The sequence below is a fragment of the Podarcis melisellensis genome (assembly GCF_964234715.1).
Source record: "Podarcis melisellensis genome assembly, chromosome: 9".
NCBI classification, from domain to species: domain Eukaryota; kingdom Metazoa; phylum Chordata; class Lepidosauria; order Squamata; family Lacertidae; genus Podarcis; species Podarcis melisellensis.
Window position 1 is genome coordinate 40050591 of NC_138541.1, and position 27839 is coordinate 40078429.

Below are 27839 nucleotides of genomic sequence, written 5' to 3' on the forward strand. Positions count from 1 at the left end.
CTGGATTTCAGTAGTTGCATAAATGCGTGCTGTTTTAAATATTGTTTTAAAGTCTGACCTAGAGTAAAACCTATTGCATAAGGTTCCCCCCCCATCTCCAAAGACTTGCATTGATACAAAGATTCTATTATTTGGTTTGCAACAGAGCTTTGTTCTGTTCTTGTGAAGAATGAGGATCAGTGGAGCTTTTCCTTCAGCTTTTATGTAATTGTACTTAACTTCAAAACAGTGTTTGTGCAGTTTCGTATCTTTACAAGTTAGAAACCTTTTGATTTCAAAATATACAATTGTAGGGGTCATATACAACTAATTTATACTTAGAGCAGGCCCAATAAAATTAATGGGTCTAAGTTAAGTCATGTCTGTTCATTTCAATTGGTGTACTGGGGGTATGGCTAACGTTGGGATAAAACCTTGCATATTTTTTTAATTGAGGAGCAGCTGAAATTTTTTTCAGTAAGTCTTCCTCTGTCCTCCAAGTCCCCCCAAATTAAATATCTGTTAAAAGTAGGAATGGTGCCTATTGTCCTGAGTTCCACTTAGTCTTCAATTTCTGCTGACCATTGCTGGATGTACATGAGGAAGGCTTTCTTTCTTTCTTTCTTTCTTTCTTTCTTTCTTTCTTTCTTTCTTTCTTTCTTTCTTTCTTTCTTTCTTTCTTTCTTTCTTCCTTCCTTCCTTCCTTCCTTCCTTCCTTCCTTCCTTCCTTCCTTCCTTCCTTCCTTCCTTCCTTCCTTCCTTCCTTCTCATTCCACTTTGTTTTGAATCTTTTGCAAAACTTGTACTTGCACATACTGTAAATGGTTGCAGACCACCACGGAAGTTTTTAAAAATCAAAAGCTGGAGAAAGGCCATTGACATGACTGGCTGGCTGCGTCTTTAGGTTGCAGTAGACACTTCTGATTTGTGAGATATCTGTAAGCAGGAGCTATTATAGTCCAGTCAGCTGATGCCTTGGTGTGATAGGTTGTGTCAACACAGATTTCATTGAAAGCACAAGCTAGATGTTGCATGGGAGCACTAACACAAACAGTTTTACCCATTTTACATCTAACGTGTTGCCTACATGGCTTTTAGTCTTGTATATGTGGCAGCCTATTTAACAGTTTAAATAATATCCTCCCCCAGATTGACATATTTATCAATGGGCTACATGTTGAAACATATGAGGAGGATCTTTCATTCACTTCAGATGCAGCAATTTCACATGATGAGCCCATGACTCAGGAAGAGTTAAAAGGTACTATTGTTTACCACTAAAATTGCTCCATACCTAGATTTTTTTTTTTTTTTGCATATAGACATTTCTTTATACAGGGTGTGCTTTCCAGTACAGTCTTCTTCTATTTGCACACAGTCATGTCCACTTGAAAATAAATCAAATGCTATTGTAGTTTCTCAAATCTGGAGAAATCTTCTCTGTCAAATGTGCAAAGTATATTTCTTGTAGCAGATCCTAAAATTAACAGATTATAAAATATAGGCCTTGGGCATAATCTTATAGCCTTATAGCCACATGCTGAAAATTGGTAGAATTACTGTTTTTAACAGAATAAACAATTATTTAAAGTCATATTAGACCACATGCCATAATTTTGCTTTACGGTTTATTCAAAATTTTGGATTATTTAATTACTAAAACATATTAAGGATATTGCACAAAGGACAGATATGTGATAGTGTTGTAGCAGTATCATAAATGGTTGGATCTGGGGGCTTGTTTTGGACATTTCTCAATCCTAGTAGTAATTTCAAAATTTACTGGTAAATGATGGAAATTAGAGTTCCAGACTAAGACTGAGAAGACTGAGGTTCAGATTCCCACTCTGTTATAAACCACCTGGGAGGACATTGGGCCTGTTTTTCTCTCTCACAGCCTATATCACAGGTTGGTTGTGAGGATAAAGTGGGTGGGTGAGCAAACTTGAGCTCATTTGGTTTATGTTGATATATACTGTACACAATTTGGCCTATTAAGGATTTATTATTATAATATTTGCTATTGGAGTGTTTGTATATGCGGTGAATATTTTATTGTAATAAAGAATTCAATATTTTAAAAAAATACATTTCCCCTTAACTTTGTTTTTGGTTGCTAAGGGTTATGGATCATTCGTACCTTAGCTTGATTTAAGAATATATACATGAAGATTGAGTCAAGTCCAGGCTTCCTCAACCTCGGCCCTCCAGATGTTTTGAGACTACAATTCCCATCATCCCTGACCACTGGTCCTGCTAGCTAGGGATCATGGGAGTTATAGGCCAAAAACATCTGGAGGGCCGAGTTTAAGGAAGCCTGGTCAAGTCTGCAAGCAGCAATACACTAGAGAGTATAAACAGACAAAACAACAGCTTCCCTGTTGCAGGTGAGAAAGCAGTAATTTTATTTCATTCCATATGTATAGATCTACCAAGTGGTCCACATATATATCGTCTGGAAGAACTTGCCTATACCAGAAGTGGGGACAAAGGCAATTCTGCAAACATAGGTATTCTTCCATTCTTATGGTTACATATGTGGGCTGCTTTTTAAAGCAGCCCACATATTGAGAATATGATTAACCTTCATACATTTTTGCAAGGATAACTGATGCTGAAGCGGTAGAACAAAATTTTAAACATTTCATGTATTCAAAATAATGCTTTGACAGTGTTCCATCCCTTTGTCCCACTTTGTATACAGTGGTGCCCCGCAAGACAAATGCCTCGCAAGACGAAAAACCGGCAAGACGAAAGGGTTTTTCGGTTTTTGCGTCGCTTTCTTCGCAAGAAGAAAGCCCATAGGGAAATCTCCGGGGACCTCTTTTAAATGCTCTTCTGAAGGCCGGCGGGGGGGGCGAAAGTCTTTGCTCCCCCTTTGCCTGCCTTCCCGGGAGAGCGGAAAAACGCGCTGCGATTCTCCGCTCTCCCGGACGGCTTTTGAAGGCTTGCGGGGAGGAGCAAAGACTTTCGCCCCCCGCCAGCCTTCAGAAGAGGTCCTGGACCTCTTCTGAAGGCCGGCGGGGGGCAAAAGTCTTTGCTCCCCCCTGCCTGCTTTCCCGGGAGAGCAGAGAAACGCAGCGTGTTTCTCCACTGTCCCGGACGGCTTTTGAAGGCTTGCGGGGGGGAGCAAAGACTTTCGCCCCCCGCCGGCCTTCAGAAGAGGTCGGGGGACAGACTGTCCCCGGACCTGGTCTGAAGGCGGTTTCCATAGGAACGCATTGATTGATTTTCAATGCATTCCTATGAGAAACCGTGCTTCGCAAGACGAAAAACTCGCAAGACGAAAAGACTTGCGGAACGAATTAATTTCGTCTTGCGAGGCACCACTGTATGTGCGTTTCAAACTTGAAGAGCTTATTAAAATCACTGTCAATACAACTAAGTTCCCATCTGTCAAAGAGAAATACAATCAATGAATTTTTGTTAAGCTTTGAGGATTTTATGCTTGCATATGTTGTTCATTTATCACAAGTCAGTGGAAAGAGATGCAGGAAGCAATATACAGTAACTTAAGACTGACTTTATTTCATATAAAAGTAGACCTCAAATATATTTAAATCTAGATCTTCCCCCAATAAGCTATATGGATTTATCATCTACATCCTTAACTTGGAATTTTTTCTCACTTCCTACTGATGCTTTGTTTGGCTGTCTTGTTTATCTTGGTGGGGTTTTTTAATAGTTTGTAGTTGTTTTATCACATCTTTGTACTTCTATTGTAAGCTGTCCTGGGACTGTTTTGGAAAAGGTGAGATATAAATATTTGAATTTATTTTAAAAATGTGTCACCAGATGCAAAAATTATACAGCAGAAAACAACCACACCTTTACCTTACTTTTTATCATTATTATACCAGCAAGGACAGCTCATCAAACATGAAACAACAGCTGAGAGGAAGAAAGATCTCCCATAGAAATTGCATTTATTTTTAGCCCTGCAAGGCTGTTGGTTTGAGAAAAACTTGGAGTGGAATGGTTTCTTTTTTTTTCTTATAGTTTTGCTATAAAACAGTACGTGGCTGGTGTTGTTTTCTGGCTCAATACACTCATACCTTGGTTGTCAAACGCCTTGGTACTCATATGTTTTGGCTTCTGAATGATCGAAACCTGGAAGTGAGTGTTCCAGTTTTTGAATGTTCTTTTGGAAGCTGAATGTCTGATGTGGCTTCCACTATTGTTTCTGGCATGCCTGCGTAATTGTGAGCCACTTGGAAGCCGCACCTTGGTTTCCGAACATTTGGGAAGTCGAATGGACTTCTGGAACACATTCTGTTTGAAAACGAAGGTATGACTGTACTGGATCTCATGGAGAAGGCAGGTCAAAGGTTACAGAACCATGAATAGCATCAAGTGAGCCACTTGCTCTCACAAAGATTGAGAACAGACCAAGCCTTTTAAAGCAAGTACACCTCTTGTAGATAACTTCAGGACCATAAAGGGCCAACCCTCTGGCCTGAATATGTGCACTTCCTGTTCCATAGCCTCCATCTTGGTGTCTCCCTGTGCTGCTGGACTAGCGAGGGAGGCATTGGATGGCTCTGGGGAAAGTTACTTTTGAGAGTCCCAGCTCTGGCCATTGAGATATGGGAGATGATTCGGGGGGGGGGGTATGTTCTGCAGGCTCAATTGTCTCCTGCTGTGCAACAGCACCTGGACCTGGACCTGGTCTGTCTCCTTAGCTGAAGAGACTGCAGCCTCTGACTCCTAGTCTTGCTGGAGGCTAGATTCTGAGGTCATACAGTTGTGTTTTTCTTGTGTGCAACAACAGGTGTAGTAGCCCGACATCCACTGTACTATCCATACCTCAAGAAAGCACTAACTGCTCAGACTATAGAAGGGTATTTCCAACATCTTTTAGAGAAGGAACAGTCTGAAGAGAGCTCGGTCACAAGGTATGTGCTTTTTCAGATTAAAACATTCATGCAATGTGGCTTGAAGAAACTGTTTTGTCTTATTCTTAGATTACTAGAAAATATTCAAATTTGAAATAGGCTTCAAATGTTATTCTAGGCAAAAGTACAGTGTAGAACATTGGACACACATAAATGTTCCCACTGAAGGGTTGATTCAATGTCACAAGTAGAAAAGTGGATTTTGGGGCTCCACTGAGCTGCTTCATTTGAACAGGGAAAGTATGGAAGAGGTTGAGATATTAAGGCATGCCTGAAGTTGACTTAATAGCTTGGCTCACTCCAAAGCAGTGAAATAAAGTTTCCTGGTTCATATGAAATGGAAACCTATAGTTAATGGAGAACTTCCTGGTTTGTTTACTCTGGTTGAGAAGAGGCTGTGGGAATGGCCAAAAGGTTTGTTTACATCTTGGCTTAATAAACCAAGATAGGATCAAGTGTATGTCTGACAACAGTTTGAGACAGAGTATTTGTGTCATTTAAAAGCAAACACCATCCTTTAAAAAAGGAAAGGAAAGGAAGATGGGAGGCAGAGGAAAAAGTGTGAATTGGGCCATTCAAGCCTTTGACAGCTCATTGTAAGTATCCCAAAAGAGGGATAGGAATTGAAGTTGAGGAGATTGCCTCTGCCATCCCCTGCCTCCAGCTATATGGTACTCAGGTTTTGGGCCAACAGTCCTCTAGTGCTGTTTAGCAGAATGGTGAAAATCTTCTGCATGGGTATGGGAGGAAACAGACCAGAGAGGGGACTTGACAGCCATGAACAGGAGCACTGCAACATTGGTATATAATGTATCTGGAGGACAGTGACAAGAATGATAGGAAGGAGACACATGATCAAACCAGTGAGCAAGATCATTCATCTAAACCCTGGTCTTTCTCTTTACCTTTCCATCTTAATTAAATTATAAGATTTCTTGTCACAGCACCTAGCACACTATGACACCTAACAAATGTTTCATCGTCATAGTAATAGGACTAGTCGTACTGGTAGTTCAGCCTTACAGTGTCTACTCTGTTAATACTGCTGGCATAAATGATGCATCTGTCCCTTGCCTTGGTCTCATTTCTGTGTTGAACCAAATCCTGTACGTATGCAGAATGTGACTTGAGTTCAGAGAGGAATTGATAACAATCTCTGTTCCTTTGGCTCGTCATAAATCAGATAATTTAGGATGTTAAATATAAAACCACCCAGCCTCTTACTAGGAATAGAAACAACAATAATTCACAGCGAGTAAATTGCCATAAGGTAACAGAAATTCTACCAAAGTTTTCCATTGTGATGCCTCAAGATCCTATAGGAATAAGTTATTATTTACTGATATTTAAATTAGATGCTAAGGACCTGGATTAAACTAAATTGTACTAACGGAAGACTAGTTGCAGTAGCACAATGGGACTTCGCCTTTCTCCCACTGTGCACCCCTGCACCCTCCCCAAAGGTGTTTAGGGGGTGGTTGAGAGAATCCCCAGAACAGCTGGCAGGATGAGAAGAGGGGAGGTCATTCTGTCTGGCAGACATACATGCTTGTACTGATGGAATAATCGCATTGGAATTCCACCCTAAATATTTTTGTTTCCAAACTCCCAAGTCATTGTCCTTCAAATGGTTGTTACAATTCTGTTTACAGTGGAAGCAAGGTGAGAAACAACTCTGGAATGTCCTCTGATCTTAACTTAAAGGTAAAGGACCCCTGACAGTTAAGTCCAGTCGCGAAAGACTCTGGGGTTGCAGCGCTCATCTCGCTCTATAGGCTGAGAGAGCTGACGTTTGTCCTCAGTTTTTCCGGGTCATGTGGCCAGCATGACTAAGCCGCTTCTGGCGAAACCAGAGCAGTGCATGGAAATGCCGTTTACTTTCCCGCCGGAGTGGTACCTATTTATCTACTTGCACTTTGACGTGCTTTCAAACTGCTAGGAAACTTAGGAAGGCTTTTAATTAAGGGCTTTCAGCTTGTGACATTTGCTGTGGGATTTCCAACAAATGATTTGATTGTTCTGTCACAATTTTTTTTCTTTTGGGAGGCAAACTGAAGAACAACACGCAGGTCAGGTGGCATCAACCTTAAAATCTTCATGATTATGCGGCCTTCTGCAAAGTTTAAGTTCATAACACTTGTGTTCTCTGAAGGCTGGAGAATAGTTATCTTATTCATTGAGCGATGCTATGGACCATGAGCTAGCCTTGCCATTTTTACATTGTGAACAGATATTTGCTTCGTGAAAACGTGTGCTCAGGCCACTATTGAAGTTTTTGGCTTAATCAAATTTCTTAGATTAATCAAATCATAGGCATTTAGTTTGCTGTGTATTTTTAAGGATGTGATAACAGAATAATGTGAACATAGGGTGAAAAGCGACCAGTGAGAAGAAAGAACACTTTTGTGTTGTCCTTGAGGAGGATTAGAAGGAATTATACTCACATGCTTTTAAGATCTGAAGGCTTCTTACTGGACTGGCAAAATTTGTTTGCCTATGGGAACAAAAGCAAACAAGCTTTCCATTGAAAAGAAAACGACACATAATTTTGAATAGCAATTTGAGGAAAACCATATTCTTGCATTTTAATAGCACTATTTCTCTTTTGTATACTATCTGACAAATGAGCACAATTGTTATGATACCATTTCTGTAGAAATTACTACAAAATGTAACTTCCTGTTTCTGTGCCAGTGAGGACTTCAGATGAGTAGAATTGTTTAGTACTATTTCTGTAGAAATTATTACAAAATTTAACTTTCTTTTTTTGTGCCAGTGAGGACTTCAGACAGAAAGATTTAACGCTGCAATCCTGTACTCACTTACCTGGGAGTAAGCACAATGAACTTCAATGGTCCATACTTCTGAGCAGAGATTGCCTAGAATTGCCCAGTTAAAATAGAACTTAAATGAGAGTTAACTTGATAATACTCGTATATAGCTAGCTAGTTATCTTTTACATTAAAAATTATATATAGCTTATTTTTATTTAGCACCCCCCAACAGATCCTGTTCCCCCATTTGGTATATTTTTAGTGGGGGAACACTAAAGCCACTCTGGATTCTCAAAGAACACAAATCCCTGTGTGTTTCCAGCTCCAACAGAAGACTGCCATGCTGTTGCTCCCTTTCACAGACACATGCCTTCCTGACATCACCTCCAACAATGGGGGGGGGGGGGGAGCTGAGCCCTGATTCCAAAAGCTTCTCCCCTTCCATTCAGAGACACCTCTTTGGCAAAAGCAGGTGTGTATCAACCCCTCTGCCGGAGCCATCAAGGTAATGGGATCTAGCAGGGTTGCTAAAGCATAGCCTTCTGCTTACCAGATGTCAGCCTCACAACCTGGGGATGCTTCAGGTGGCATCCAGACTAACCTCCCAGATTTACAGCAACACATTGTCATCTTCCCTGAACTCCCATAAAACAGTACAATACACATCTTCTGCATGTATTTTGATGATTACCGAATTGTTTGTGGAAGCTCATTGCAGCCCCTCATACAGAGTCAGTGTCGTTCCACCTGCCCCAGGCAGCTTAATCACACCCTAACTGAGACTGTTAGTGAAGCTCTACCTCTCTTTTAAATCAGAACCAGTGAGGGAAGTGAAGGTCCTGTGTGAGTGCCTGGAGGCGGTTGGAGGATGGATGGTGGCTAATGGATTGAGGCTGAATCCTGACGGGGCAGAAGTACTGTTCTTGGGGGACGGGGTGGGCTGGTGTGGCAGACTCTCTGGTCCTGAATGGGGTAACTGTGCTCCTGAAGGACCAGGTGCGCAGCCTGGGAGTCATTTTGGACTCACAGCTGTCCATGGAGGTCAATTCTGTGTCCAGGGCAGCTGTTTATCAGCTCCATCTGGTACGCAGGCTGAGACCCTATCTGCCCGCAGACTGTCTCGCCAGAGTGGTGCATGTTCTAGTTATCTCCCACTTGGACTACTGCAATGCGCTCTACGTGGGGCTACCTTTGAAGGTGACTCAGAAACTGCAATTAATCCAGAATGCAGCAGCTAGGCTGACCTTTAAAGCCCTGAACAGCCTCGGCCCAGTATACCTGATGGAGTGTCTTCACCCCCATCGTCCAGTCCACTGAGGTCCAGCGCCGAGGGCCTTCTGGAGGTTCCCTTGCTGCGAGAAGCCAAGTTACAGGGAACCAGGCAGAGGGCCTTCTCGGTAGTGGTGCCCGCCCTGTGGAACGCCCTCCCATCAGATGTCAAGGAAATAAACATCTATCTGACTTTTTAAAAACATCTGAAGGCAGCCCTATTTAGGGAAGTGTTTAATGTTTAATTATGTTTTTAATATTCGGTTGGGAGCCTCCCAGAGTGGCTGGGGAAACCCAGCCAGATGAGCAGGGTATCAATAATAAATTATTATTATATAAGTGGCACCATGTCTGAAAGCACATTTAAATGAGAGGAGCCCCATTTCAGTCATGACTTGCATCCCATCTTAGTCAAGCTGAGGAGCAGCCTGCTAGCTAGAGTGGAACTGCTCTTTCGAGGGAAGACTTCTCTAAACTTTGCTTCATACATGGAGCTGATCCTCAGCATTGTTTTTAGGTGGTTCAGGGGGCTGTACCAAGCAAGATGGAGAAGGTAGGAAAGTTGCATTCTACAGGCAAAACTCCACTCACATTTCATCTTAACATATATTTGGAATTGATATTTTCACCCAGATTATAACAGTTCTTTATATATAGGGTGGGACGGACATGTAGAAAAACAAAGTTTTCTCCATTAAAAAACTTACAGAATTGTATTGGTACCAACCAAGATGTCACAAAATAGTGACAAGGGGAGAGGAACAACAACAACAACAGTATGCTGGGTGTTGGCCAGACAGGCCAAATATGGCCATCAGGGCTCTCCCCAAGCCACACACCCCACCAGCCCTGCTTTGTGTGCTACTTGATTGGTTTTGCCTAGACTTGAATTCTGGTAATGCTTCTTCCTTGCTTGATGGAGGATAGAGAGGTATTGGTAAAGAAGCTAACCTACTATACAAGGTAAAATTCACACTAGTTTCTTTGCTCGCTTTTGCCTAAGTTTCACGATGGAGATTACAGAGTGTCTCTGATCAGTCTCTGTTAGGAGCTACAGGTATTAAATAATATTATTTATTATTCATGCTGGGATAAAAAAAATTGCCTGAAACCCATTTTTAAAAATTATAACGTCCAGCAGTAACCCAGATCTGCCCCATGCCTTCAGTGGCTTAACCCTGGGTTCCTGATTAGTCAGAGAGCTGAAATGAAGAAAAGCATGGCATTCTGTATGTTAGCAAATCTGGAGATCAGTTATACCAAATTGTGTGGTCAACCTAGTGGTAGGACAGGATGTAATCTTCAAAATGTGAAGTTCCTCTTCAGGTGGTAGGAATGTAGCTTCTTATGGATGCTTCTGCCATGAATGGCTTGCTTCTATATTCCCTAAGGCAGCTAAAAAAGCACAGTCATGTTGGTCCATGAGAAGTCCATGAGAAGAAGGAAGAAACCCTCCAGAATTGGGGTATGACTAGCAAACAATCATCACTTGCCAAAGAATTTCAGGAAGTTTGGAAGCTAAACATTGGAAATAAACTTTTTAGACTGTTGTAGTCTGCTAGTTTTATAAACATAGCAATAAAAGGAAATGGTCTGCCTCATGCACACACTTGTTAAAATAGGTCAGCTCCTTGAAGTCATCTTCATTAAATGTGCATCATTTCACTTACTCATGTGTTTAATTTCTAAATCCAAGTTTTGTAATCCATGATCAGTCCCAGTGTGATTTCTTAAGAACTGTGATTAAATTGCAAGCTGGTGAATCAAACAGCTATATTTTATTTTTCCAGATATGAAATGCCAGGAATACATGGATTGAACTTTGTTCTGAAAAATGCCCTGGGTGGTGGTGGCACTGCATCTCTGAGAAGTGACCCACAAGTAGGTGTCTTATTCCAAAGGGGTTACTGAGTTGGTCTGTTGCAGCAAATCAAAAGGGTCTTTTGCCCCTTACAAGATTGATAGATGTATTGTGGCATAAACATTCCTGGATTAGAGCCCTCTTTATTGTAAATGGGATGGGGAGGCGGGGTTCATTAAATGTATACCACAATACTTCTGTTACAGTGCAAACCTATATATGTCTACTAAGAAGTAAACCCTTTAATGTGGCTTACTACCAAGTTATATAGGATTGCAGCCTTAGGCTTTAAGGGGGCACAAGACACAGAACTCAAGCAATTTGTTTTCTCCCCCTTACATTCCTTTTAACAAACTGTGATAGATTAACCAACCATTACCTGCTGAGATGTTAATGTCCTGAAGTTAATTCTAGCTCTAAGATGGTATTCAGCTAAGTTTTACTCACAGTAGAGCTGCTGAAATTAATGAGCTGTAATAAGCTAGGGCTGTTGATTTCAGTGGGTCTATTCTGAGGAATACTCACCGTAGTTGAATTCCACCCCTGGACTTCAGAGTTACCCTGTGACTTGTCATGTTCTACCTCATTTCTGTGTTGACCTCTGCAAATAACTTCTGGGGACAACCTCATTCTTTCTTGTATCTTAGCTTCCCTTTCTATAGAGACTCATATGGTGCAATCCTGCACATACATTCTCAGGCAGAAATCACACAGGTTTGGGGCCATGAGGTAATTGAATAGAAAGTGCCAAACTGAAATAGTTTGCAGCAGGAGGAAGGGAGTTGCTGTTCAAAAGGGGGAGAGTCATTAGGGAGACATATTTGGGGTCCCCCCCTTGTTTGAATAAGAAATTACTTTTGTTGCTGCATAAAGTGACATTTATTTATTTATTTGCTTTCACAGGGCAAGGCGTATGGGCAGATGCTGTTGGACTTCCAGATTAAAAATGTTCCAGATTTAAAATCTTTGATAGAATAACAAATCTTTGGCCTCATTCAGTTTTCAAACAACGTCAAACACATATCAACCCAGAAGCACATGATTCATTCAAAAATCAAGAAACCACCAAAACGTTTTGGTGGCAATTATCAGTTAAAACGTTCAGCTAACGCCTATGCACAGATAAGGAAATGTTCTGAGTAATGCCAGATTTGTTGCTTTGAAAGTGACTGGTATTTCCTGTCTAGTGCATTGGATGAAGAGCCTATTTATTTCCTGTTAATATAATTAAGCAATAAATTTTGGAATATCTTTCTGAGAGATAACCACTGTCCCCCCCCCAAAAAATGCACGTCCTTCACTGCTTTCTGGTACAGCAATAGCTCTAGCAGCACTGTAATATAGAGTTTGCTACCATTAAATCATTGCTATTTGTTTGCAGATAGATGCTACTTTATGGGATCCAGGAATTGTTATTGCCTCAGTCTGCAGGAGGTCTAATTATACTAGCAACTCAGAAACACATGATTTTTAATGCTTGCTCAGTCTTGTTTGTTTCTTTCGTCTTTCATGGTTACTGAAACTTAGCTTCTAGATTAGCACTGCTTTCATTGGAGGCTTCCAAATTCCTATTTGGATTTAAAAACAAAACCTGTGTTGTGTCCCAGCCTTCCCCAACCTGGTTCCCTCCAGATGTTTTGAACTACAGCTCTCATCGGCCTTAGCCAGGATAGTTCCATGGTAAATGGATCATGGAGGATGGGTTTTTTTATCCAAAACATCTGGAAAGAACCAGGTTGGAAAAGGCTTGGCTTCAAAATGTTGCATCAGTGGTTCAAAGTGTGCAACCAGTTGGGTATGTATATTCAGTAAATGGTGTAGTATCTATTTTAAGTCAACGTGCAGCAAGATAAATGATACATTATACAATTAATGAAGAATCACTCTGGATTTCTCCAGATGCTGTTGAGCTATTCCATACTCTTGAATTGGTTTCCCAATTGGTCAGAAAGAGGCAATTGAAAGGAAGGTAATCAGACAAGATGAGCAATTTGAAGTTCCAGTGATTGCACATCCATTGGGAGTTAAAATTTCATGAGACAAGGTAGAAGCTGGAGTCTCCCCTTGAATGCACTGTAATGTAAGTTTTATTAACAATGGCAAAGATCCAAAGAACTAATTTAGATCAGCTTAAAGATGTGGGGCAAGCTGGGTGATATTTTGTATCCCACCCCCTTTGATAGAATCGTAGAATCATAGTGTTGGAAGGGACCCCAAGAGTCATCTAGTCCAACCGTTTGCAATGCAGGAATCTCAAGTCAATCATACATGACCACTGGCCATCCAACCTCCAAGGAAGGAGAGTGCATCACCTCTCATAGAAGTCTGCTCCACTGTCAAACAGCTCTTACTGTCAGAGTTCTTCCTGATGTATAATTGGAATCTCCTTCTTGTAACTTGAAGCCATTAGTTTGGATCATAGTCTGCATCTTTCGTGTGACAGCCCTTTAGATATTTAAAACAGCACACCACCACACCATGTCACAAGCTGCTTTTGAAACTCCTTCCTTGCTTTGTCATGGCAAGGTTGGGTGGGTGGACAAAACTGAAGACCCATAAATACAAGCAAGCCCCTGAACTCCTTGGGCATGTTGAACTTGTAGCTTGGTTCTTTGGATGTTGGCTAATGAACTTGAAGGTCACATTTGATGGCTGGTACAATGTGTTAAAAAGATACTACCTCCAGACAAGTCCACATGGGGACAGACCCTGAATACTGGGAAGTGGTTGCTTATCCTACTTGTGCAAACTGTGTTGCTGAACTGCATTATGCCTAACTGTTGGCCATGCTGGCTGATGATGTCCAGTAATGTCTGGAAGGCCACAGGTTTCCCCTTCCTGCCTTAAACTTTATTTGGAATTGACCAAATATTAGCTTAGAGTAGTCTGTGCTAACCTGGTGCAGTGTAGGTGTTTTGGACTACAACTCCCATCAGCAACAGGTTGGCATGGGCTGGTTAAGAGTCCAGGTGTCAGAAATCCCGATCCATTCATTCTGTAGAACAGTGAAGAATGGTATACAAGTGCATGCTTCACTGAAAATGACAGTATATATTTTTTATTTGGGAATTTTTTATTTTATTTTTAGAATTATTATTTGTAGCTGTTAAGTGCTTGAATTTATATATATATATATTACACTAGTTTGGACTATGTTAACTTTTCCAGAATCTTGTAGGCACATATTAAATTCAAGACCTGTACACAGATTTTGCACATTCGTTCTTCCAGAACAGCATACAAGCCACTGTTTATCAAGATTACATTTGAATATGTTGATCGGACTTTGGACTTGACATTGAGGCTTCTGTACAGAACTAATAAAAGTAAGGAGTACACCCGGGTGTAGTCCCATCTTCATTACTAAAAAGTGGTACACATAATTTTAGTGTTAAATAAATGTTAAATGGAATCAGCAGTTTTGTTGTGTCTCCCTTTCTATCTTTCTTCTCGTCTGTTGACTTTCTCTAGGCTCATCGTAATATAATGATGTCCCAAGAAGCAGCAATCTCATGTATTCCAACTTCATCTCATATAGTCACAGAAAGGTAAAGGTAAAGGGACACCTGACCATTAGGTCCAATTGCGGACAACTCTGGGGTTGTGGCACTCATCTCGCTTTATTGGCTGAGGGAGCCAGCGTACAGCTTCCAGGTCACGTGGCCAGCATGACTAAGCCGCTTCTGGCGAACCAGAGCAGTGCACAGAAACGCCGTTTACCTTCCTGCTGGAGTGGTACCTATTTATCTACTTGCACTTTGATGTGCTTTCGAACTGCTAGGTTTGCAGGAGCAGGGACAGAGCAATGGGAGCTTACTCAGTCGTGGGGATTTGAACCGCCGACCTTCTGATCGGCAAGCACTAGTCTCTGTGGTTTAACCCACAGCACCACCCGCGTCCCTATCACAGAAAGGTAGTTGTGCCTTGAATGATGAGACAGACTTTTGTGGTGTTTTCTGTTGCAAAGTGACTCAGCTTGCTACACAATTTAAATTTTGTTTTCACTTTCTTATCTGGAAAAAGGTTGATAGTTAAATCAGCAGGGGCAGGCAACTTTATTCGGTAGGCATTGATCCACCTGGCAAGGTGGATGCTTCTGAAAAAGGAAAAAACAGCTGCTAGAGGTTGATACGGAGAACCAGCAGGTGTGGCAGAGCTTAACTTCACCCTGCCAGTTGTTTTCTCCTTGAAATCACACTCCACCCAGCTGCTTTCCCTCTTCAGGTAGAAGTACTAGCATATTTTTCCCCTGCAAAAGGAAAAGCCATGCTGGGTTTGGGGCACTTTTGAGTGGAAAAACAACTGTCTTAGAAGGAGTTATGCATCTCCTGCTATTTGCTGCCTCTCCACTCATAATTGCAGCCTCCATAAGTTTCTTTTCATTTTTAAAAAAATAGAGGAAAGCTACACAAAACTATACATGATTAATAGTTTAATCCTAAGACTTCTGCAAAACATCATGTCCCCCACCACACACACACACACCAAAAAGCAGATAAACAGTTAATACTGTATAATATTTCTGTTTGTGACCCATCTTAACAAGGACTGGACTCTGGGAAATTCATTTTGTGCAGAGAATGGGAAGTGGCTAGCTGCATTAATTTAAAGTCCATTAGTCAAGTATACATTTAAAAAGTCAATCAGTCATCTGTAGTACCCTTGTGTATGAACGGACTGCTCTGCCTCTGGTCTGCTGCCACCAAATGATTCCTCCCTTCCAGCAGCTCTCCTGTGAATAGACTCCAGTTTGTAGGAAAGCTGCATGTGGCTATCGGCAGCATGCATAAGGGGTCAAATACATTGGACCTTTATAGTGTGATCCTATATGTCTTTCCTTAGGGACGCGGGTGGTGCTGTGGGTTAAACCACAGAGCCTAGGACTTGCCGATCAGAAGGTTGGCGGTTCGAATCCCTGTGACGGGGTGAGCTCCCGTTGCTCGGTCCCTGCTCCTGCCAACCTAGCAGTTTGAAAGCACGTCAAAGTGCAAGTAGATAAATAGGCATCGCTCCGGCGGGAAGATAAACAGCGTTTCCATGCGCTGCTCTGGTTCGCCAGAAGCGGCTTAGTCATGCTGGCCACATGACCCGGAAGCTGTACGCTGGCTCCCTCGTCTAATAAAGTGAGATGAGCGCTGCAACCCCAGAGTTGGCCACGACTGGACCTAATGGTCAGGGGTCCCTTTACCTTTATATGTCTTTCCAGGAGTAGTTTCAGTTCAGTTTGATTTTCCAAGTGAGTTTAGGATTGCAGCCTTAGCATAGTTAGTAAGCACAATCAGTTCTAAATCAGATTTTCCAAAAAGTTACTGAGCGGTGATACAAAGGTGATGATTAGTCAGGAAGTTAGCAGAAAATTCACACATGGTTAAGTGAAAGGAGTGCAGAAGAGGGAATTTCAGCAAGCGTAGTTTGCAAGTCAAGTGCAGGTACCCTGCTCTCCTTTCCATCTGGACACCCTGAAGAGAATTCCAAAGTATTTTTAATAATCCCCCATTCCCTGAAATTAGAAAATTATTTTTGCAAATAAAACTATGGGGGAGGAAGAAAGGCATGTAACCAGCCTCAAATAACCAGCATGCTTTAGTCTAATTAATGCATGAAGGGGTAAAGACCATAGCATAAGCTGTCCTGCCAGGCTTAGCTCACCTTAGTAGGCTCTAGGTCAGTGTTTCCCGATTAGCTAAGTACTGCAGACCCCCCGTTTTTCAAAAGCCAAGCCATGGATCCCCTACTTTTGAAAATGCTAATATTTCTGTGGTAGTTTTTGTTATGTGAATGGTACTACCATACCATCCAACATGTCCCAGTGCAAAACTGGGATTCATGGCTTCTGGGCCGTGTTTCTGCACGAATTGTGTGACCCATGCAAGAGCACAGTACCCCAAAACGTGCATTTTTGGGTGCCACAATCGTAGGCATTTTTTGGGTGCTTTGCTCTCGTGTCTATACTTTCTATAGCACATTTTAGTGGAGAAAGTGTATTTAAAGTCTGATTCTGATGCACTTTTGCAGCAAAATTTTGCAATGGATGGTATTGAGACTGTGTGGATATAACTCATACAACCCTATGTTTACTCAAAAGTAAGACCACTTTAGTGTGTGCCTACTTGCAGGTAAGTGCACATTGCATCCTTACAGTGCTATCCTAAACATGACTACTCAGCAGTAAATCACAGTGAGGTCAATGGGGCTTACCATTAGGTGGGTGGATTGCAGCCTTTGTGAGTCACTGGTTGAGCTGTGATGTTAATCCCTAGAATGAGTATTGCAGATTTACATACTGTAGAACAGTAATGCAAATTTAGGCTGTATTTTAGTTCTGACAGATTTGTGTCCATATGACACTTTTCTTTTCAAAAATAATGTGTAGCAACATATTTGTTGTAGCAACATATTTGTTGCTACAGCTGAAATACCTACACACACACACAATCTCCTATTTTGTTATACTGATTCTAGTTACTGAATATGGAGCAAAGTCATTCTTAATTGTTCAGTCTCAAAACGCCTTTGTTCATGGCATTGAAGGGTACCATAGAAAATAGTTATTTAAAGTTTACTCAACTTGTTTCAAAGGTATTTAGTTTTGTCTTTCCTTTAATAGGAATTTAGTTGTATGTGAATGATAGCCAACTAAGTAATTGGTTAGACCCATGGAAATCACTGAAATTTAAACTCTGTAATTTCAGTGGGTCTACTCTATGACTTGGGGACACAGGTGGCGCTGTGGGTTAAAGCCTCAGCGCCTACGACTTGCTGATCGAAAGGTCGGCGGTTCGAATCCCTGCTGCGGGGTGCGCTCCCGCTGCTCGGTCCCAGCGCCTGCCAACCTAGCAGTTCGAAAGCACCTCCGGGTGCAAGTAGATAAATAGGGACCGCTTACCAGCGGGAAGGTAAACAGCGTTTCCGTGTGCAGCTCTGGCTCGCCAGAGCAGCGATGTCACACTGGCCATGTGACCCGGAAGTGTCTCCGGACAGCGCTGGCCCCTGGCCTCTTAAGTGAGATGGGCGCACAACCCCAGAGTCTGTCAAGACTGGCCCGTATGGGCAGGGGTACCTTTACCTTTACCTTTACTCTATGACTTACGTCCTTGATAAAGGGTGATGTGTATAGTATGCCCTCTATAACATCCGTGAATGTTCTCTGCTTGTTTCCACACACCCACACTCTGTTTTGAAATATATATTTAAACTAATTACTGTTGCTTTCTGCATCTGAAGCTCCCAACAGCACAAGGACAGTGAAGCGTTAATTTCAGAGAGTGGCTGAGTATATAGCTGAATTTTCTGGAGCTGCAGTCAGCATGGGATCAATGCATAGCTTTTCAAGAAAATGCAACACACTCCCTCCCCCATCCCTGCTAATGAGCAGCCAGGTAAGGTGAAACTGTTGTTTCCCCAGCTTGTTAGTGGAAGTAGTAAGAAAAGGGAGCTAGTTTTTTCATACATTCCTTTTGAGATTCACCCAAGCAATCAAGGCTTTTGGCCAGAAACCTAAATAGCATCTCTGGTTTCATGGGCTATTTCCTCTCTGGATTTATCTGTAATGTACCCCTTCATTTGGGGGGATTAAGTTTAAATGGCACTGGAAAATAAAACAAAGGCTGCCTCTGTCTAAACAAGGAGTGAAACATCCTGGAAACATCTTTTTGCACACTAAGAACCAACACTTAGCTCTCTCTCCACCTGACTTCCAGCTCAAGTTCCCACTGGCAATACTACAGTGAGTTGCATCTGAGGTGTGTGTGTGTGTGTGTGTGTGTGTGTGTGTGAGAGAGAGAGAGAGAGAGAGAGAGAGAGAGAGAGAGAGAGAGAGAGAGAGAAGCTATGCAGCCAAGACTAAAAGGCAAGAAGTTCTCAAAACCATACATCTAAAAGAAAGAGAAGCAGAAGATTCACTTAAAATAAGTGTCATGTAAGGGTTCCTAGTTGTGGAACAGAGTGGAGATCTGGGAATTTCCTTCTTGATTCCACATGGATCATCTGAAATAGATTTCTACAGTAGCCCTTCAGGGCCTGAGGCTCACATTATAGCATTTGTTAAATTACAAAATCCACATTAGGTCGACCAACATGTTACAAAATAGTGCAGAAGTTTGTGAATTCCCGAGATCTCTACATAAGGGTAGATGCTGCAGGCACAGATGGAGTCTGCATTTAGGCACAACTTTAAGATGGTATGTAGGAGGCAGCTGGCATTCAGCTGAAAGGAGTCTGTTAGGTGCTTTGCAGTTTCCAGATTGCACCCAGGAAGAAAAACTGACACACGCCTCCCCCCTCTTTTTGGTAAACATAAAACAATCTTGCTCTTCAGCTGTTGCATTGGCAATCCTAAAATGCAACCTGGGAACATCTCGGAAGGGCTACAGCCTATCTGCTTTAAATGTATGTCGTGGTGGTGTGACCAAGGACAGGTAAGCCAAGCGCCTATCAAGGGGAGAAGTTCATAACCGCGACGGGAATGTAAGAGCAGCCCTTCTGTTGCTTATCTCCACTATCAATGAAAACGAGCTGAAACAATTGCGCGGGAGAATTCTCATTTTGCAAGCATTGATGCTGAATATAGCATGCCGTCACTGCTTGGCTCTATTCCCCCACCGCACCCCTTTCCCCCATTGTTTTCCCTTCACAACTGATGCCCCCGGCATTCTCCGCCCCCGGAATTTGAATGGGTGGGGATGGAGGGAGAAGTCTTGCTCATTTTCTTTGTTAGTTTAATATGCTTCCTCAATTAAAAGATTAACAATAGCAGGCAAGCTTCTGCCACCGCTGTCAGATCTCTTGCAACATACAGCCCGGAGGAGAGTGCCAGGTGTGCAGCGCTCTTCGATCCAAGAAACGCATCCCAGGTGCTCCTGGAGGTGTTCCAAGCGTGTGTCCCATTCGGTCGGTAGAGCGTGAGACTCTTAATCTCAGGGTCGTGGGTTCGAATCCCACGTTGGGCAAAAGATTCCTGCATTGCAGGGGGTTGGGCTAGATGACCCTCATGGCCCCTTCCAAATACGATTCTGTGACACTGGCAGCGAGTTTCTTCCTGGTAACTGGTTAGGGAAGCCAGAGGTCCTGAGATGCGCCTCCCTCCCTCCTCCCTCCCCGCCCCCGCCGATCCTGCCGCGCCACCAGGGAGGTCCTTAGGCAGGGCTGCCTGCCAGGGCGGGGAAGGAAACTCGTCCTGTCAGGGCCCATCGGGATCCGTTGCACAGTTTCGGCAAAGGGACTAAAAGAGAAACAGCTCCACGCCTCTCTCCCGTTCGGTCCCAGCGGCGCTTTGAGAGACACGGGGAAAGGGGGAGCTCTCGCTTCTTCTAAGCCCGAGGCGAGAGAGACCCGCCCCCTTTTCCCGGGGCCCCGCCCTCTCCCCCTTCCAGCGGCCGCTTTTCTGCCTCTCCGGATCCGGAGTGCCGGGGGGCGAAACACACACACAAAAGTGAGTCTGGCAGGGGCCGCTAGAAAGAGAATGGCGGGTTGCGCGGGGGAGTAGCCTCCCCCGCTCCGGCTGTCAAGCCCTTGTCGCCTTCCAGGTAAGATGAATGGCCCCCCATCAATCATGCTTCGCAGATTCCGCTGGGCTACCAAGCACAGTAGCCTCCGACAGGGGCCGAGGAGGAGGGGGGGGTAGGGGAGAAGCAGTCTGATGGGCTTGGGGGTGGGTGTTGAGTTGAGGCTTTTGTTTGCTGGGCTTGACCCCTCCGCATAATGGATTAGCCGAGAATCAATCTTAACCGCGAGGCACGGCTGGCTCCTTCGGCGCGTCTCTCTGCCCAGCTAGCCTGCCGCAGGCAGACAAGCCGTCGAAGAGTCTCGTGGCACCTCGAGGCTGGCGCAGTTGTGCCAGATGCTTTCGTGGAACGAAGCCCACGTCATCAGTTATCCTCACTTGCAGGTACGCGCGCAAACACACACACACACACACACGGTGGGGGAGAGCAGTGTAAACAGTGGCGTCAGAGGGAAAGGAAATGCAGAAAGTTAAAACGGGGATATCCATACATGAATAGATGTGTGAAGTGCAAGATTAATACCCCCCTTCCCCAAAGCCAGCCAACGGTTATTTTATTTTTTCGTTTGAGCAGAAATACAGGCCCATTCTGAAAGGGGGGAAATGACTTTTAAAGGATTGCTTGCTTTTCTCCCATCACTCTGCTTCTCCATCACTACAGTTTCTTTAGCACCTTCCTTCTGAGAACCCTGCACGTACCTCCATGGTGCATGAAAAGATTAGCAGGGGATGGGGTGGTGGAAAGGGTTTGCCCATGCTTTTGCTTTTTGTCATAACAGAAATGTATACCTTCCCCAATTCTGTACAGATCTGTTGCCTCTCTAAAAGTTAAAATAAAATAAGGATACATTGCAATTCTGGGGGAAACCAAACCACTTCCCAAACTTCTGCCAAACAGAAACCACACTTGACAAAAGCCCTATATATGTTGCATTGGAACTTGATGCTATCTTACCTGGAAACTATGTGGAAAGGTATGCTTTGAACACTCACATAGGAAATGCAAATAAATGAACTTCTATCATGGCATTTGATCTCTCACCATCTTGCAAATTCAGATATATATTTTTAAATGTTAAGTGCCAAGCTGAGTTCATGTATATGTAAAAAATGAATCATTTTCATTAGTAAGCAGATCTCTGTATCTTTCAATCAGTACATGTATAAACTCAAATCCAATTTGCATGGCACAAAACAAAAAACCTTTCACTGAGATGTACCTATCAACATTTCCCTAACACTGACTACATGGCAAGGTTTGAAAACCCATTCCTATTGGTTGCAGTGGCAATTACTTGAAAATAAGGCTGCAAACACATGTGCAATGAAATAAGGCCCATTGAGCACAGTGGGGCTCACTTTCATGTAAGCATCTAATTCTATAAAATTAAAAGTCTGCAATTCTAATATTTACTTGGAAATAATTTCAGGGTGCCATAAGTATGCAGCCTTGTAACCCGAACCCCTGCATATTTACTTGAAAGAAAGTCTTACCGAGTTCAGTGACAACTTACTCCAAAATAAGTGTATGTTGCAGCTTTTGTGTCTCAAATAGTCTCCCAGGATGGGCTCATTAGTCATAATCTATCACAATCTGAATCAAATGCCTAATGATTGCATTGGTACTTACATCATTCTAGGCTTTCAAGCTGTTCAGTCACTGAGTGCTTGCATTTGAGAAGTACATGGTCTACTAGGTGATTTTGTATGTGTGCCTGCCCATTCTATATACTGAATGCATAATTGGGACTCTTGTAAAACGTTTCTGAAAGAGTTACTTTCTGAGTAGAGGTCTATTTCACTCCACAGTAACCACCCACTTGCCTATCTGCCAATCCAAACTGATGCTGGTTGTGGGACAGCCCCTCTTGCCATGATAAAAAGGCAAGATGCTGAAGCTGAATGAATCAGGAGCAGCTGCAGCCGCAGAATAAGAGTAAGATCAGCACCATGAAAAATCCCATGTATGAAATAGCATCCCTGCTACTGGAAAAGTTTCTGCTGCTTGCCAACTTCAAACTTCTCGGTGTGGGCTCCGGTGCAGAGGAAGAAGAGAAGAAGAAACGATGCTGTTATTATGATACCACCTATTTCAAGCCAGGGGATTTGCTGGAGGTGCCCCGAACACTCTTCATTCATTTTGGCATCTACCTGGGGGATAACCGGGTGGCTCACCTTATGCCAGATATCCTGCCTGCTCTCACCAACGACCAGAAACAGATCCAGAAGGTGGTGACTAACAAGAGACTCATCTTTGGTGTCATCACTAAAATGGCCAGGATCCGTGTGGACACAGTGGAAGACTTTGCCTATGGAGGCTCTATTCTGGTAAACCACATGGACAAACTCTTCAAGAACAACGTCCTGCGTGATGAAGAGGTGGTCTGCAGAGCAGAAAAGCTGGTGGGTGCCACTGAATACAGCTTGCTGTGGAACAACTGTGAACATTTTGTGACCTTCTGCAGATATGGTTCTCCGGTCAGCTTCCAGACTGAGAAGGTAAACTACCACTGTACAAATCTAGCCAAGCAACCTGGCAAAAGGATTCTGAGTCCTTGCTTTGAGAGCACAAAGGGACAATTGCACAGTGGCTTATCTGTATGGGACTCCATGTTGTGCATTTATAACCTACTTCTATAAGCATTTCTCACTTGCACTTCCCTTCCCCCAGAACATAAAGTAAGCTGCATGAGTTGAGGGCGTTTCATTTTTGGTTCAGTCTTGTGCCTTTAACTATTAGTAACCGACCGTGTTCCAAAATCTCTAATAATCCATAAAAAGCTATATAGTGCCTTTTATGTTAGTGGTAAGATTCAAGTGCAAGCTTTCCTTGCAGGTCCCAACAAAACTGCTATCCAAACACTTAATGCATCTCTGAGCCAGAATAAACAAAAACACAAAAACGAAACTGTCCAGCCATTCCATCGTCTGGGAACAGGGCAGTGTGAGCTGATGCTGCCAAGGAAGTATAGAGATCCTGCTGTAGCACCGGCTATCCAGTTTTCCTATCTGAAAGCAAACCTGGGCAGAGAACTATTCAATTCCCAAAAGACTTTAACTAGAGCCTTCTCTGTTGAAGAGAAATGCTCACCTTCCCATTGCTCTTAAGGAATGGAATCTTCTATTATTATTATTATTATTATTATTATTATTATTATTATTATTATTAAGCTCAGGATTTGACTATACTTACAGTCCTTTTAAATTTTGTTTCTTGCAAATCAAAAGTGGGCAAGTCATTGTTTTAACATTCCACCTGCCTCTCTTAGATCCAAGCCCAGACCTCTAGCAAGGGCCCATTAATCTAAGTAGAATTTGGCCTTAGACTGCTGAAAGAATGCTAGATTTGGTATTTTGACTACTTTCTACCTAGTGAAAATGGTGCTGGTTGCAGGAATTGCTATATGGTGTATATATTTCCCCCTGCTTTTCCCCCTAATGAAATGGTGATTCCCTGAAAGGCATACAGTTCAAGGCTGTTGTAGATTCTGGCTTTTTAATACTCATGCAGAAATGGATAGGGCTAAGGGGTGCCACGTGCAACACTGGCCTCTGTCTCTCTTTCCTTCCCTCCTTTCTCTTATGCCCTCTTGTGTCTCTGCCTCTCAAAGGCTTGCACAGCTGTTCGTTCCAGCAGCCCTGGCTACAAGCTCCCCAGGTGAATGGTGCCTCTGTGGCTGGCCAGGGGGTACTTCCCACGCCCCCATGGGACAGTGTGATGAGGCACCTCTCTTTGGGGTGGGGTGGCTCAGAGACCAGGGGCAGCAGCTGCCCAGAGGACTCCTAAGGAGAGGAGAGGGGAGAGGAGGTTGAGGGAACACTCCACAAAGGAGGGTGTTTGAAAAAGGGTGAGAGGCTGCCAGCTCTGCAGGCAAGGGGTGACATAACTGGGCTCCTGAGCCCCAATGGGGTGCCGCAGAAAGAATGTAGTTGGTCAAGCGAGCCATGGACTCAAAAGGGTTGAAAACGTGTGGGCTAAGGTATGTCCTTCCTTTTTCCACTCTCATCTTTACTGTGTGAAAACTTCTGATTCATTGGATTGGCTGCTATCTAAAAGCAGAGCATGCAAAACAGCCATCTGAAGCACAGCACATCCTCTGCAGAACTTGAGTTCAGTCCCATTTTGCTGAATGTATGTTTTAGTCAGCATTTATTTCATATTGTTGAGGGTGGCCCTATGTGAACCTTCCATCTCAAGCTTAACAGTGTTAAGGAAATAGGTCTCTCTTCATATGGGACAGCTGGGTACAGGGAGTGAAAATGAACACTGGTTTAGGTTGTACACTGTGTACTGTTCCAACAGGCAGGGGTTTGGCATTGCAAAAGTAAAAAAAAAAGAAGTTCATCTTTCCATCAGAGGGTAAACACAGGATATTTTTGGTGTGGTTTAGCAAACATCTAAATGCGATGCCCTGAAATTTAAGGTTATGATTCTCCTTTGTAGCTGGAGATGGTGGTACTAAGAGCAGAGCTGATCTCTTCTCCGCCATTCAAGAGAAATAAAGGTACATTGTGCAGAGACTAGGAGCAGTATTACCAGCAGCCCCAGGTTAGCTCAGAGGCGTGCTTTTACAAGCTGAACTTGATGAAGTCTGCAAAAGGAAGTACGTCAGATTTATTTAGGTACCAAGCAAATAATTTCTTGTAGTAGAGGCAGTGTTTCTGGGTGGCTAATTAGAATGGAACACATATTGCCTCTCTGTGCCCAATGCAGGCAGGAACAGAGCAAGGGCTATTTTGCTTTAATTTCTCTCTCTCTCTTAAAAATATTGAATCTGTGTGAAATGCCAATGAAGTCATTTAGGTTTGCCAGGTTTCTGACAGACAAAACCAGATTTTAATTGGTGTTACTGTTCAGCACTGTTAATCTAACAGAGTTTTTGTATAGTGCTTTATTAGTCTAATAAATGGCTTGGCTGGAGAAAACTTGCAACTTTTAAACCCTTAAGGCTGCCTGGTTTGGTTTAAAATTTTTTTTTTGGTATGCTTCCTTAAGAAGTAGGACAGCTAGTTCTGAAGCCTTCATTTGTTCATTTGAAATACACTTTAAAAACAACAGCCAACCCCAACTATTCACTACTCTACGCCTCACTTGGATGTCACTGGTGGATTGGCACATTTTGAAGACTATTCTTTCCCCCTTTCTGTTCATTTCACTCCTGCCATCTCATCCCAATGCAATACTCTAGTAAATAGTAAATGTGCAGGTACCACAGTTCTGCTGATGTTTTGTCCTGAAACCACAGGAATGATGGGGTAGTTGAGATGGGGGTGGCTAGAGAGTAAGCAGTCAAGGCATTATATACTTTCAGTCCATCAAAACCAACTTGCTAGAAAGCACTGAAATACCATCATGTAAAAGTTAGCAGAGAACTGAAACCAAATTCTAGCCAATGTCATCATGTAGACATAACATAAGTATCCAAATGGTTTTAGAAACACACACAGCATCTGGGGAATTAGAAATTCAAATGGATGGGAAGTGGGTTCCTGACCACTGGGGTGCCTACTCTTAACCTGTAGTGTCTCTCTGTGGTCTCAGATAGAGCTGTTTCCCTGCCCTGCTGCCTTGAGATCTTGGAAGTTTTGAACCTGTGGCATTTTGCATGCAAATGGTGTGCTCTTCCACAAAGCTATGAGTCTTCCCAAATAAACAAGGGTGCTTCAATATCCTTTGTATTATCACTGAGGATGTTGAGGTGCATCTCTTAGATCATCTGGCATAGTTGCATGTAACAGCAAAACATTTTGGACTAGCCCTGCTAAATTTCAATTAAAAAAATTAAATACTATGTAAGTCAGTTTGCTATATAACCTGGAAGGTGGTAGACTCTCCTTTGTTCAACCAGGACTAGCTGGTCTTTTTTTGGTGTGTTGTAGTAGCAATTCCCTGCATCAGCAGGAGGTTGAACTACATGAGCTTTAAGGTTATTGCCAAATCTATGATTCCATGCATGTGTTTATTTCTCAACTGGAAGCAGCCCTTAATTTGCATTCTAAAAATTTCTGCTCTGATTTTTGCAGTTCTGTGAAACAGTGAAGATGATTATTCGGGACCAGAGGAGTGTTCTTGCTTCAGCACTGCTGGGACTGGTTTCTATACTCTGCCTGGGTCTGGCACCTTCTACTACCCTCCCTACCATCATTATTCCATTCATTTTGTGGATGGCTGGTTAAAGGCACCCACAGAGCTTGTTAGAAGTTGTAAATAGAATGTACAATGTATTTATGAAAGCTCAAACACCTTTCCAACATTGTGTACAGAAGAAAAATGTGGCATCCAGTTGTGTAATGATTTAAAAGCATCATTGGCCAGAATATGTAATAGCTTACTGTGTAAGCCACTGGATTTTGTGAAAATCTTTCTAGAAGGCAAATTTAGCAATGGGTTCATGGGATTTACTCCCAAGCAAGCATTCCTAAACTGCATTCCTAAGCTCAAAAGTGAATTCTAATGAAATTTATAGGTGTAACTCCCAAGTAAATGTGCATAGGTTTGGACAATAAGGGTAATATGGGAAGAGGTGTCTTTCAGAATATCAGTGAAACAGAGTATTAGAGTCCTTAGCTAGTTGAGAGGGGACAAATAGGGAATGAAAACAAGCTACTAGCATTCAGCATCTCTTCCAGTTGTACTTTGAAATCTGTTGTTTCTAAACCAAATGCAGTGGGAATAAAATAAATCCAGATGTGTGTTTTTATTGTTGCATATTTAACAACTTCTGTCTGGTTCACCTCTGCTTTTTTACTTTTCTAATTTTAGACTCTGGGCTTTACAGGGGCCACCTCTTTAGATAGTAATGTGTATTACTTCACTTACTTCAAAGCCAGCCCTGCTGCGTTTGGGGGACCTCCTGCTCATTCTGCTGAGAGGGGCCCTGGACTTCTGTCCCAAAGTCCTGCCAGTGAGTTTTATAAAGTGGGAAGTTAATTCACCAAGAGGCTCTCCATTTCAATTACAAAACTGCCTCCCACCATCCTGCCTGGATTTAAGGGCTGTGAAAAAACTGCACCTTCCTAGAGATGTCCCTGTTATTAAATGTTATAAATCATGCCAGAAGTTTCTGAAGTGTAGAGACTAAAACAGTTTGGCTGGTACAAGTGGCTAACAAGCAAACAAAAAAAGAGAGAAAGGCTGTGTTTTGAGGGAAGATGAAAGGAGACTGCCTTGCTCTTTAATCTTTTCTTGACAATGAGACCAATCGGGTTGGAAATCATGAAGCTGCTTTATGACAGCTAATGCACTGGGAAGTGGGAAGCATGTGTCATCATTGTGTCCAGGGCCAGACCTGCCATTAGAAAGGGTGAAACAACCTGCGCCAGGCAGCAGATTTCAGGGTGCTGTAAAAAGTGTGGCAAATTGTCAGTTACTTAGACCGCAGTGCTGAGTACACTTACGTAGGAGCTACCGGAGACCGATTAAGAACAAAAAAGATCGCTTGTGGGGTCAGAGCACTCCCCCCAGCAGGGCAGGAGGCACAAGAGGCCTCTGCCCTTGTTGATTCCTAGCAAGCTAGAGGCTGCTATTGATAGATGTCTGAGGAAACATGAATACTGTA

General features: G+C 42.8%; 2 protein-coding genes and 1 long non-coding RNA gene across 7 annotated transcripts in view; 2 read left to right on the top strand and 1 right to left on the bottom strand.

Moving 5' to 3' along the window:
* Positions 1–14196, top strand: part of LOC309378125 (uncharacterized protein) — a 41198-nt gene extending 27002 nt beyond the window's left edge. Inside the window, exons 16-20 of the mRNA XM_081926056.1 lie at positions 1129–1240; positions 2406–2489; positions 4751–4874; positions 10708–10798; positions 11682–14196. Of these exons, the coding sequence (XP_081782182.1) occupies positions 1129–1240; positions 2406–2489; positions 4751–4874; positions 10708–10798; positions 11682–11756 (486 nt within the window). The 3' untranslated portion in view covers positions 11757–14196. The remainder of the gene's footprint in view (positions 1–1128; positions 1241–2405; positions 2490–4750; positions 4875–10707; positions 10799–11681) is intronic.
* Positions 1335–27839, bottom strand: part of LOC309378222 — a 33266-nt gene continuing 6761 nt past the window's right edge. For 2 of the 3 annotated variants that reach the window (XR_014171882.1, XR_014171883.1), the window contains exons 2-3: positions 7319–7368; positions 1335–1456 (exon numbers count right to left, since the gene is read on the bottom strand). This is a non-coding gene — a long non-coding RNA (uncharacterized lncRNA). Of the gene's footprint in view, positions 1457–4887; positions 5689–7318; positions 7369–7700; positions 7754–27839 lie in introns of those variants that run through there. The other variant, XR_014171884.1, reaches the window with a different exon arrangement.
* On the top strand, positions 17914–26974 carry LRAT (lecithin retinol acyltransferase). 3 transcript variants are annotated; one of them, XM_081926221.1, is made up of 3 exons: positions 17914–18157; positions 22090–22779; positions 26305–26974. In XM_081926221.1, the coding sequence occupies exons 2-3, from the start codon at positions 22183–22185 to the stop codon at positions 26455–26457; spliced, it is 750 nt and encodes a 249-aa protein (XP_081782347.1). In that variant the 5' UTR covers positions 17914–18157; positions 22090–22182; the 3' UTR covers positions 26458–26974. The 3 variants fall into 3 exon arrangements, with proteins under 3 accessions (XP_081782347.1, XP_081782346.1, XP_081782348.1); XM_081926220.1 differs by lacking the exon at positions 17914–18157 and adding an exon at positions 19960–20302; XM_081926222.1 differs by lacking the exon at positions 17914–18157 and adding an exon at positions 20448–20664.

What these genes read in the sequence shown, in the direction of transcription:
- LRAT (XM_081926221.1), top strand. Translation starts at nt 22,183, where the DNA reads ATGAATCAGGAGCAGCTGCAGCCGCAGAATAAGAGTAAGATCAGCACC. An exon ending in TCAGCTTCCAGACTGAGAAG is followed by an intron (nt 22,780 to 26,304) that starts GTAAACTACCAC and finishes TGATTTTTGCAG; the next exon opens with TTCTGTGAAACAGTGAAGAT.